The 12,785-nt window shown below is 50.1% G+C and overlaps 1 protein-coding gene across 1 annotated transcript in view; it reads right to left on the bottom strand.

The window, feature by feature from the left end:
• Positions 1–4,736: 4,736 nt before the first annotated feature.
• The window catches only part of EIF2B3 (eukaryotic translation initiation factor 2B subunit gamma), a gene marked incomplete at both ends in the record, with an annotated part of 92,139 nt that continues 84,090 nt past the window's right edge, over positions 4,737–12,785 (bottom strand). The window contains one exon of the mRNA XM_079535714.1: positions 4,737–4,789. Coding sequence (XP_079391840.1) covers positions 4,737–4,789 — 53 coding nt within the window. The remainder of the gene's footprint in view (positions 4,790–12,785) is intronic.

Raw genomic sequence — 12,785 nt, 5'->3', positions numbered from 1 at the left:
CCCCAGCGCTGGCTTCCAGAGCCCCCCAGGAAGAAGGGAGCAGGTTCTCCCATTTGTTTGCTATGGTTTTAACTGGGAGGAAAGGCCACGGCCCCATTAACGCGTGCCCGAACACGGCTGAGGGTACCTTGAGAGCACAGCCCCTTCCCTGGCCACCTCGAACGCATCGAACCAGGCGGGTTGGATGTATTTTTCTTGATCACCGGCCAAGAGCTCTCTCCTGCAAAGCAGCATGTTTCTCATTTTCTGTAGGTTTAACTCCAAATTAATTTGTAAGTGATCTAGGTTTCTTGTTCCCCGAAAGATACCTAATAGCGCAGGGGAGTTCCTGCCAACCGAAACGTCGCAGCAGGGCGAAGGAAAAGCAGTAAAAAGAAACCCAGGAACTGTGACCCCTGGTGGGTATTTAACAAGGTGTCAGGTCGAGGGATTTTCAGAGCCCTCTAAGTGGATGTGACACCGGCCCCACTGCTCGGGCTGGGCCGCAGGAGGGTCCCGCTGTGGGGATGCTCTGCAGTGGCTGCTCGGTCCCATCCTGATGCAGCGACGGAAGACGCTGAGAGAGCAGAGAAGGATGGGTTGGGGTCCCAGGGCCAGCGCCCCACTGCATGGGAAGCAGGCATGGTTTAATGGGGCCAGCTGCTGGCAGGAGGACACAGGCGCTTTTGTGTGCACTCTCGCTCCCGGCACTGGTTGGGGCTGGCAGGGCCTGCAGTGGTTCAGCCACCAAGAGCCGAGCTCGCCACGGGGGCTAGCGGCCAAACCCACCTAACAACCCTGCTGCCTCATTTATGCCGGGGCAGCCTGCAGCAGCAGCAGTGAGACTGCCTTGCTGCTGGCTGCGGAGCAGAGGCAGCAGGATCCCTTCTTGCAGGCACCCGGCACCAAACGTCATCTGCAGAAGGGCCAGAGCAGGGAGGAGACGCTGCTGTTGCTCAATGACCCTGCAAGGGCCCCGGCCCTGGCTCCGTCCCATTGCCACTGGCAATGGCTGAGCGACACGGCCACCAAGCTGTCCCATGCTCTGTGGGCAGCACTGCAGCATTGAGGACATCCCATGGACAACACAACCCAGCCACCATCAGCCCATTCGCTCTCCCCAGCCATTGCCAGGCTTCCCAGCTTTCTCTGCCTGATAACACAGCAGGGAACCATTTTTGGGGATCCTGGAGTTGGAGCGAAACCGACGCAACGAGCTGCTGGGCTCTTTGCAAGGCAGATGGCTGTGTCCACCAGCTGGCCATCCCAAACATGCCCATCGCACCACCACCAGCCACCCCATCCCCATCCCAACATCACCACTCGCTCCTTTCTCCTCATCCTCTCCAGCTCCCCAGGAGCTGCACCCCACTCCCAGCTGCCAGCCCTGGGGACGGTGCTGGCCATGGTCTCTGCCACCAGCCCCCCTGCCCCGCCGCAGGGTTAAACCCCCCAACCAAATGACGGAGGAAGATAGGAAAAACAATCACAAGAATTTGTTTCATGCTGCCTGGATCCCTCCTCGCACGCAGCAGTGTTTTTGGACGGCCAATTTATAATCAGCAGTGTGGAATGTTGTAAATTAAATATTTTTAAACAACTTTGCTCTCTCTCTGGTTAAACATTTCAGAGATCGCTCTTTCTTGTCTGTCTCTTGCTGGGTGGTCCCTCCATTCGCCCGTACATCTTCCTCAAACACAATTAACCATTTAGATGTTGCACAAAGGAATAGCTTATGCATACAACACCAGTCGCTCGCTGCTCTGGTGGTGGGGGAGGGAGGCAAATAAGAAGGCAGCTTCTTTTATTTTCCACTAAAAACAAAAACAAGAAAATCCCTTTTTCCTTCCCAAACTATCCCATTTTCCTTGAATTATAAAGGCACTGATCCAAGCTCATCAGCTGTCTCGGTGTTTGGTCCAGGAACCCCTTTGCTTTTCCCCCTCTCCTGAAATTCAACATTAGCATTTTAAAAGCCTTAAACATACAAGTTTATTTAGACCCCAGCTCTCTCAAGCTCTCGCCTTCCATATTTATATATACATGCATTTTATCATATATAAAATGTCTGTCTATTGGGCCTGGAAGGAAGTTCTCGTCTGCCGGCCCGTCTGGGCGGCACGGTGTGTCTGTGGACCTTGGCTCCTGGGGCACGGAGTGAAAATGGATGCTGCCCTAAAGCAGTCACTCTGCCGGGTCCCAGAGAACCTCAGATGCTGTGCGGCTCTGGGGCAGGCATGCTGGACCTCCTGGACTCCCCTCCAAACTTCCAAGCCCTTGACACCCAAAGTTAGCGAGAAGGAGGGGATAAATCCACAAGGGCTGGGGCTGGGCTGGCAGCAACCCGCAGCAGGACAAACAGGAGAGGCCACCACCTTCCCTTGTAGATCTTCCAGGGAGGTCGATGAACCAGGCAGGACAAACCACCAAACCGGCCACGCTGACCCAAGCAAGACTCAGCACAGCTGTGCCGAAATCAGCACGTGCCAGCTCCCCCAGGCAGAAATGTCCCAGCAGCAGAGGACGGGCAGGGACTGGAGCCAGCCATCAGCCCTCAATGCGCAACCTTCTCATATCCACCCAGCCGCACATCTGCCAGGAGGCTTCAGGCCTGTCCACAAAGCACCGCCACCTACCAAGCTGGGAAGCTCCATCTTTTCAGAAACAGTGCCCTCCAAGCACTGCCCTGGTTCTCATACCTCCGTGATGGGCATGGGCTGCAGGGCTCACCTGCTGGGACCCGACCGAGCGAAGCAAGGGCACAAACTGCTCTCAAAGCTGGAGAGCAGCAGCGCAAGTCGGATCTCCATGAATGCCTGCATGACTTGGGACCAAAGCTGCTCCCCAAACAGCCTGGGAACAGAAATGCATTTCTGAGGTCACCTCTCCATTTCTCCTGAAGACTGTAGCATTTCTCACTCAGTCTGCACGCATTCCTATAGCACACAATCCTTAAGGTTGGAAAAGCCCTTTAAGATCACCCAGTCCAATCCCACCCCACCACACCCGCTGCCCACCTCCCTCAGTGCCACATCCCCACGGTTCTTGAACTCCTCCAGGGACGGTGACCCCACCACCTCCCTGCACAGCCTGTGCCACTGCATCACTGCTCTTTCTGAGAAGGAACTGTTCCAAATATCCAACCCATCCTCTGCTCATCTGACGATGGCAGCAGCCCGGAGACCAGGTGAGATGAGGAAGGGTTAACCCGGTGCCCATCTTGGGATTCCTGAAGGCCCTATTATCCCGAATTATTTTTCGTAATTACTGCCACACACGTAGACTACATCAAGAGTGAATCTTCACTTTGATAATTTGTGCTGCGAAATCTCACTTTGGGATCTACTTTTATCTCACACCAAACACCTGCAGGTCGTAAAAGGCAAAAAGGAAAAGAAAATGCCTCAAATCCCGGCCAGGTTTTCAAGTGTCAGGGAACACTAAATTAATGCTAAATTCTAACCGACACAGTAATGAGCCCCCCACCCTCTGTTTAAATTACCTAGACAAAAGGATTCGAGTGAGACGTTACCTTGTAATTAAGACACAAGGAGGTAAAGCTCTAGCTGCTAAAGAAGAGGACACTGACATTTCAGAAGTTAAGATGGATCTTAGAAACCAGAAAATAGAATACTTTCTATTCCCATCCAGCCCTTCAGAGTTCGGTTTTTGTTTATGAAACGCTGGGAATGTCTGGATTATAATCCCTCTTCTGTCAAATTAGCTAAGAAACTGTAATTTTTCTCAGGGGATGCTGGTGCCCATGAAGCACACATTTAAAATTTATCACTGCAGTTAATGAAATCTCATTCCAGCCAGTTGCTGTAAGCACCTCTGGATGCCAAACTGCCAGGCTCAGATAAATGTCCCCGTTGAATCCTACCAGATTCCAATAAACAGCTTTTAGGTAGGAACTTGTGTCCAATTTACAAATGTTAAAGAACAGCTTGTGTTTCAATCCCCTCCAGGTGCTTTACAATCCTGGCACAACCCCTGACCACAAGGCTGTGCGTTTCACATTAGCGCTCTCGACCCATCTCACATACATACAGCCTGGACACGGGGACAGACCTCCTGTCCGGGCTTGGGAACGGCAAAGGAACCATCAAAACAAAACACAGTCCCACTGCTTATGCCCTACTTTCCCTCCAGCCCCTTCGCATTGCTTTTGGGCAGCATTTCCAAGTAACGGACCTCACTCAGCCCTGGAGCAAACGGGTGCCGACCTCCTCAGCTGCATCGCAGTGGAGCAGGGATGCAGCTTCAATGCCTTTGTGCTATGGGGCAGCATTGCAAGAAGAGGGAAGAAGGCTGGCGAAGGGCTACGCAGAGCAGCCCACACTGTGCTTTGCTGCCCACCTGCCGCATTGAGGACGTGCAGGCGGCATCCCGAGTGGTTTCTCCTGGTATCCGGGGCTCGGCCTGTGTCGCAGCGGGGTCGGCAAAGTCATTCTTTCAAGTAGGCACAGTCTGTGTGGTCCCAGCTCCCCTTCTGCTGGAAAAGTACAGTGCGTTCGCTGGGGCAGGGAGCGATATCAGCCGGCACAAACCCTGTGCATCCCAATGAGGGGGGAAGGGCTGGCGGACACACGGCTCTGTAAATACTTCTTTATTAAGACATAAATACAAAGCTGAACAGGAAAGGAGCAGTGACAGGGTAAACCATGCCAGTACTGATCTGCGCGGATGATCTTACGATGCTGAACATCTGGTTCTGCTGCCGGCTTCCATAAAATCATCTTTAAAACCTACTTGGGTTATATCTCCATCAGCTGTTCAGTGCCCACAATGACTTCATTAACATGTTTGGCTGAAAAGAGAGAGAGAGGGAGGAAAAGAAGAGGAATTGAGTTTTGCAGCAGTGTTTCAGACCTTGCATTTTTTAAATCTGCATCTTTAAAATGAATGAGAAAAGCAGATCCTAGGGAACTTGAGCGCAGATTCGCTGCCCTTTTTTGGTCTCCAGCATCTCTCAGACAGCATCCCACACACATGGCAAAAGCCTAAACAACTGACTAAACATTAGGAGGTTTCTCTAATGAGAGTTTTCACATGTATGTGTCACTACCAAACAACAGTGGCCCGACGGAAGTCACAGCTGCTGCTGACAGGTGTACCTCTAGGCCCATGCAAAGAACCATCCACATCCAGCGTGGAGCTACACAGAACTACAAGGTCACTCCTCTGCCTATTCCCAGCCTTGGCGGACACATTAACGTGCCAGTCCCTGCCCCAGCACTGTTCATGCACTGTACTGAAAGAGCCTTCCGTTTAAAATGCAAAAGCAGCCTGTCAGGGAAAGACTGCAAATAAGCCATCTAGAGCCAAAATAATAAAAACACAAAACTGAAAAGCCTAAAAACCCAAGCATGTGGCCTCAGAGCGTGACACAATGCCTGTGTGCTCCAAGTGGGTGTCCTCGGGGTATGGCCAGAGTTGGTGAATCTGAACCACTCCCTGCGAGTTGGACACCCATTCAAGTGAAGTTCAGGTGCTTTGAACCGTGCCCCAAGGCTCTCCATCCCCCTTTTCCACTTCTGTACATTCAGAATAACAATTGGCTCTGGTATCCAGGGTGCCTGGGGTGAATCATGGGGGCCTGCAAGGTGCTCAGGCACACCGTGTTGTCTCCAACACCTTGCACAGTAGTGGGGGTAGATGGCCAAGGATGAAGGAAATAACCAGTTGTGTTTTATTTACCCACCTAAAATGCCTCCCCTCAGGGGAGCAGATTTTGCAAGAGTGCTGCAAAACAACAGCTACCCTGCCCTCGGCTGCATAAAGCAATTACTGGCAGTTCCCAAACTGGCCGAGCTAACATGATGCTTCCCGTGGTTTAGAACTCAAGACATTATCTTTGCACCATGCAAACCGTCACTCCAGAAGTGGTTTGATTAAAAACTGCTCTGCAAACTTCAAGGAGTTATATGGACTGCAGCGAGATAACTTCCTGCTATGGCCCTGACCCCAGCACCATGCGGATCCTGCTGTCTGCTCTGCTTGCAGGACAGAGTTGGGTTAGCCACAAGACTGCCTTCCAGAGATCCTTCGTGAAAATAACAACAAAATAAGAACAAAAAGATGCTTCTTACTTTCAGCATCAGATTGAGTAATTTATTCCTGTACTCGGGGCATTTAGTGACAACTGATAATTAATCCTGGAGCCTCATGGAAACGTCCTGGGTCTCAAAACTGGAGCTGGAAGTTGAAGCCTGGGCTCCAGCACTGGGCACGATGAACAGAGGTGGATGCAGCTCGGGAAAATGAGGGACTGTCTGTACGCCTGCCAGGCACAGGCGTGATGTAGGTAGCACCACACAGTCTCCCCAGCACAGCTCTGCCAATAGCCCCAAGTCCAGCCCTCAGCTCCTCTCTCCTCCCGTCCTGGACCCCACACAGCTCTGCCAAGGTACCTCAAATCCAACCTGCAGCACTTCTTGCTGTAACATTCCTCACCCCCAACAACTTTCCCAATATATCTCAAACAGGCCCTGTAGCAACTTCTGTGACTCCATTCCTGAACCTCCTCCAAGCAGACTACCTATCATGTTGATTTCTGTGATGTGAATAAGACTCTGGCTAGCATCCAGCGAGAGTAATTACGTTATGCCTCTGCAGATTAAACATGCCTTCACCTAAGCTCAAGAAGAACCATGTCAATTTATGGTTCAATATATGAGTTATCTGTAGCAATACCTTTTAATAAGGAACTTTCTGCTTCATTTCAGACAGCATCCTGCACTGAACGTGCAGATCTGGGATGGGCCCCGTCGCATACTTTGTTGCAGAGGTGGTACCAACTATCTGTATTTTGCACCGACATGCTTATAGCCTTCTTCTGGTATCTTGCATTTTCCATCTGATTAACTCAAGATGCTTTTCAAAAGCGGGTGAATAAGAGCATTCTGATTTTACAGGTGGGGAAACTGAGGCAGCAGCAAGCTTACTGAGCTGATGCAGCACGCGTTCCCTGATCTCCTATCCTGCCCTTTCCTGATCCACATGGCCCAGATTCTGGCACATGCAGCGTATCACTGCTACCACCAAACTCATTTCTCCTTGCACGGGCTAAAAGGAAACACATGAATGTGCCTGCCTCAAATCCACGAGAAAGTTTCTAAGTGATAAAGGGAATGGTTTTGCTAGAAACAAAGCCTGATTCCGCACCCCAGGGGGATGTGATAGGCAGATAAGGATTCACCCTGCTTCCCTCTTCCCTTCCCAAAGCCCTGCTTACAGAGGAAAGGGAATTCAGACTCCACCGTGGGTGCCAAGGAGCAGAGCTGTGGATAGCGTTTCATTATCAGCCCTGGCTGCCAGTTGCCAGTGGCTCTGGCTGGTATCAGCAAGCTCAGTTCGTGCAGAAACTCTGCCTGAAACTCAGGGGGGAGGAGGCAGAAGTACCTCCCATGCTCCACTGTTCAGCTCCCTTCTCCTTCCCCAGCTCCCCATTAGGGATTTCTTACCAGGCTGCCTTTTATCTGACACTGGCAGGGTTACAGATGCATTCAGCCCGCAGAGAAAGAAGAGGGATTAGAGAAAGGACTTTCAGAAAGCCTTCAAGTTGGACTCTGCAACCTTAAATCATGTTCAACTAGATCTTCTCAGATTGGGAGCATCTGGTGCTAAGCAAATCCAGAGCTGATCAACACATTCAACCTCCTGATTAGCACTTTGATTCAACTTGCTGACGCAGCCCAGCCCCAAGTCAGCCTGGGTGCTTGAACCCAGCGTCCACGGAGATTTTACTGAGCGTAAATCAAAAACCTGTCACTCGTTATAGATGCATTCCTGCTTAGGAAGACGTGTGTTTACACATACTGTATGCTGAGCCCCTTAAAAACATACGCACAACACGAGGAGAGCTGGGGAGCAGCAGAGCCTTTGGTGCTTGGCTAAAAACAAATTGTAATGCAAATAAACAAAGGGGCGGAAATGACTGCAGAGCCCAGCACAAACCCCACCACCGGGACGGGGGCTGCAGCCCAACGCTGCCCTCCCTGCACGGCACAGCCTTCCTGGCAGGTTCCTGCGAAGCTGCTTACAGAAAGGGGATGCCGGAGCATTCCTTTAAAAGCCATGTGAAAGCATCTCCTTGCTGTTTGCTCAATTAGCCCCAGACAGATTGCTGCTGCTGCTGCTGGTGGCAACGCTGGGTTGTAAAGGAGGAGGGGAGGGAGGGGAAAGGCAGGGGAAAAAAAAAAAAAAAGGAAGAAAAAAAAAGGTTAGGGCCTAGGCCCAGGACCACCACGAAGTTCCAGCCCTCAGGGGCTCCAGAAAACGTTCAGTTTACTCACTCAATTACATACACTGTTTTATAAACCCTTTAAAATAAAATAGAAAACAGTCCCTGGCACAGAATTACTGCTCTATTATACAGCAGTGATGAAAGCCACTGCTGTGTATTTGCTCTCTTTAAAGCAAGAGATAGTTTAACTTAAAAACCGGGCAGGGGGAGGGGTGCCTGCAGAAACGCATGCACGAAAACACACCGTGGGTGGCTCCTACCACATTCACCCAGGACAGAAAGGATCAGAGAGTGGGAGAGAGGAGCAACTTGTCTCTGCAGCGATGGTTGGCCCTGGAAAGGCAGCCAGGTTGGTGGGGGGAGAGGAACTAAAGGGGCTTAAGGGGATGGGAAGCAGCTGAAGCTTGACTCTGGGAGGCTGGAGGGTGTTTTAAATTACATGGAGAGATAAAGAAGGGAAGCAGGTGATGGAGGCTGATTTGTTTGTGTTTATGGAGCACTGGGGCTTTCCAGTCAAGGCCTGCTCTCTTCCCAGCTACGCCACATACTTACATGACCGCTGGTGATTGGGGTGACTGTACTGTGGCCCCAAAGGCCAGCAGTGTCCCACAGACTGCGAGTGTCACATGAGCCTCACACCGAAGCACACAGCTGTGCTTGAGGGGCTCTGGAGTGATGCTTCCTGTAAGCATCCCAGGGAGGGATGTGCAACTCTGCCCAGGGCACTGGGAATGGGACTGGTGAGAGCTTCAGGCACATCAGCTCTGGTGAGCAGCTGGGAGCCCAACCCAGGCTCCAGGCAGAGAACAGATGGAGATCCGCTCTTGGAGATCCCACCCTTGAACACCACTCCCAGCAAACACCCATGTGCAGTGCCTGTGCTCGCTTGGGGCAGCTGAGGCTTCTCTCACCAGTATTGTACACAGAATGGTTTGGGCTGGAAGGGACCTTCAAAGATCATCCAGTCCAATTTCTGGCCACGGGCAGGGCCATCTTGCACTAGATCAGGTATTAACCCCTTCTCCCTCATATCCACCCAGAGAAACGGTTACATCTTGGGATGTAAAGTAAAGGCAACAATGAATTCAGTGTTTGAAGAAAGAAGAGTTTACCACGGCTTTGAGCAGATGGACAGGGTGGGGTGAAGGAACTGGGAAAAGTGATTGCTTGAGGTACGGGAATGTGATTGCTCAGGGTGTTAGGAGACACATTCGTCAGAGAAAAGTGAGACTAAGGACTAGAGATGTGCACAGCAGTGAGCTCCTTGGGGACAGGGACACACCCACAGCCCCAGCACTGTGTCCTAACCATCACTGAAGAAGGAGACTGGGTTACACTGCTGGATGTGCTCCCACAGGGGCATCACTCCCTCACAGCAAGCACTAGGGATCTCAGAATTGTCAATCTGAAGGCCTCCGTCCACACTTCCCACTAGGATGGCAGCAGTGCCACATCTGCCTGGAGACTGCTGCCCACTGTGCTGGTCACAAGCAGAGGTTCCCTTCCTCTCTCAGGCATCCATTGGGGTGTCCTTCCTGGCTCTTTTATGTGGCTGAGCTCTAGCAGAGCACAAGAGGTTATTTTCTCTGCATGGAGCATGTATAAATATTTCTACACGGTTACAAACCGCTGCCTTATGGGTAGACATCACAATCAACACACTGTGAATACAGCAGTTCCCTTAACCTGTTCAAGCAGGAAGCCTGAACTTCCCTGGCTGGGAATGACACAGTGCTCAAGTGACAGTGTGACAGTCGCCAGCAGCAGAGGGAAGGACAAAACATCACTGATGGGTTATTCTAGAGGAGTTTTATGCCACCACTAAGACCAGAACTCACAAACAGTTTTTATACAGCTTGGAAAGCAGGCTTGTTGGGATCACCTAGAAATTGTCACTGATGCAAAAAAAGGTGACTTTTTAAGAGATGCCTATTTGAACTGCCAACTGATATCTTTGTCAGAGACATTCAGTAGTTAAACCACTCTAGGGAACAAGTCACAAGGACCTCAAAATTTCCCTCTGAATTTATACCATTCCTCCTTTCCAGATCATCCTGCACCTCTGTGCACGACATACATGTGTGCACTGTTTAGTCTGTGTCTGTTCTTTGTGAGCTTTCATAACTCCCATCTGCACTGCAGCATGCTTTCTGATCCCAAACTTGTGTCATGCTAAGTATTTTCAGTTCCCCAAGATTTCACCAGGAGGTACCCAGCATCTTGCAACAGCAGACACAGCTCTACTTGAATGCAGCAAGAACATCAGAAAGCCCATCAATCCCTTCCTGTCCCTGTCTTGCTCAGTCTTGGCTGGAGTGAGGCATCCTTACAAGCAGTCATCCATTCGTATGCAGAGGCTCCATAAACTGTACCTGCCTGCACAGGATGGCATTAAGAGAAAAATGTGCTCTTTGGCCCTCATTAAAATAAAACAATCTTACTCTGTTTCATTGAGAAGTCCTAGGACTGCAAGCTTGGAACAAGACTTGAAAAATGATCTGAAACGGGAGCCAGTCCCTACTGGATATGTGCCTTTTTCTGTTCTTGTGAGAAACCACACACTTTTGGCTATGTGATAAGCCTCTGGAAAAAAATTCTGTTTGCACATGTTCTCAGGAGGGCAGCTAAAAGCTCCAGAGACTACTTCTCCTGAGTGCTCTCAACCAGGGAAGTGCAGGGTCGATGCAGGACTTCCCTCAGCTCGTGTCCCAGCTCTGGGACCAGCACTCAGCACAGCACTGCTTCCCTCCAGTGCCCAGAATGATCCCACCTGGGCACAACAGCAGCACAGAAAGAGATCAAAGCAGTCAGGGATGGAGTGCCAGATGGGAAATGGAGCATGGGATTGTTTTGCAGGGGGACTGGAAATAGCATCTACAATGAGAGCAGAGGAGACAGGTGTGTGGCTAGGCATAACAAAGTAAGAGAAAAAAAACAGAGACCGGAGGAAGAACCAAAGACTGGGAATGAGATGAGACTCGTTCTGGGACAAAGCCATAGTGGGGAGCAGTGAGGCAGGAGTCAGGATCAGATAGGAAATAGGTGATGTGGTTGGAGCCCAAAGGATGATGCTGCAGGCAGGAGCAGTAAAGCCTATGTTAACTACAGCCTCCTCCCCCTGCACCAGGAGTGAATCTCCAGGCTGCTGACACCCATGGGCATCTGTGAAATTTCCTGGCAAAGTTCCTCTTGCCTCTCTCCAAATCCAGCTCCCCTTAAGGAGGATGACCCACTACTGTCAGTTCCCATCAGCTGGAACAGCAGAAGCTCTATAATGGAGTTTTAGTCCCTGGAGCTGCTAACGACCCAAGCACAGGCCAACGTGATCACATAAAAAAACTTTTCTTTTTTCTTTTTTTTTTCCCCTCAGTAGACTGAAACCTCCATCCCAACATTTACAATGTAAATGCTACGGCTAAAATGTAATTGCTAGGAGATGCTACATGTAACATGCTGCTTCAGCTCTTAAGTTGGGCAGTCAGAATGAATGGGCCTACAAACAGCAACTCTGACTCTCAGGCCTTTCTAAAATAGGAGCAAAAATCAGCCATGTCCACACTGAGGAGGTAAAAATGAGCTTGTTAACAGCTGTGAAGCACTAAGATGACAAATGTTGCAGAAAGGCCACAGAAAGGATCTTGTTTCTTGCATAGTGTACAGTAATTAAGGTTTCAGACTCAAGCTGAAAGAAGGCAGGGATCAGGGCTATGGAACAGCCTCGCATTCAGCACGCACTCGACAGCACTTTCTGGGTGCTGACTGCATCGTGGCACCAAGGAAAATAAAAATATATGGTTGCACTGAAAATGCACCAGAATAAGCAGAGTGAAGTCTCAGCCTACATCTTGGTCAGGGGGATAATGCTACTAAGTACGCATTGGGATGCCAAGCTAAGATTACATCAGCATCCTGAGATACTTTTTCCCTTTCTGCAAATACACTTTGTGGCAACAACACTGCTGTAATACCCTTTCTGGGTGTACAATGACTCGAGCTGTCCCTAAATGACATTGGCTCCTGCACAGTCAGTGAACACAAAACATGCCTGCCCAGGGACACCAGAGATGAAAGTGAGGGCTCAGGTGGTGAGTTTTGAGTCCGTTTTGCTAGTTTTATCCTACGAGTGCCTCTCTACTATCTCTGTTCTCTATTTTGCTTTGAAGAAAGCAGGTTCATCAAAAAGGCTGGAGTGCAATTATAGTAACTGTCTTAGAAACAGTGACTGAATGCTCTGTGCAATTAAGCCCTTTCAGAACTGCCGCCTGCCATTTCCTACCCCTTTAATAATTGCCTCCTTTTTCTTAGGTACCAACATGTTTTTCAGACTGCTATCTGGGTGAGGTCGCCTGTCTGTTAATTCTCCGCTAGCAAATTTCTTAAATTATCAAAGAGGAAGGGAAGTGGATGCTTCCTAAGCATGGTAATAAAAGCAGTAGGAAGAGAATAGCATGACTCTCAGGAGGCACGGCTTGCAAATCCAGAAGTTTAATAAAACTCCACATCATGACTTTAACAGAGGCACTTAAAAAGTACCGTGTCTGGCCAGTGCTGTGATGGG

The sequence above is a fragment of the Tetrao urogallus genome, assembly GCF_951394365.1.
Source record: "Tetrao urogallus genome assembly, chromosome: 5".
Classification (NCBI taxonomy): Eukaryota; Metazoa; Chordata; class Aves; order Galliformes; family Phasianidae; genus Tetrao; species Tetrao urogallus.
This window is presented reverse-complemented; position numbering and strand designations above follow the sequence as displayed.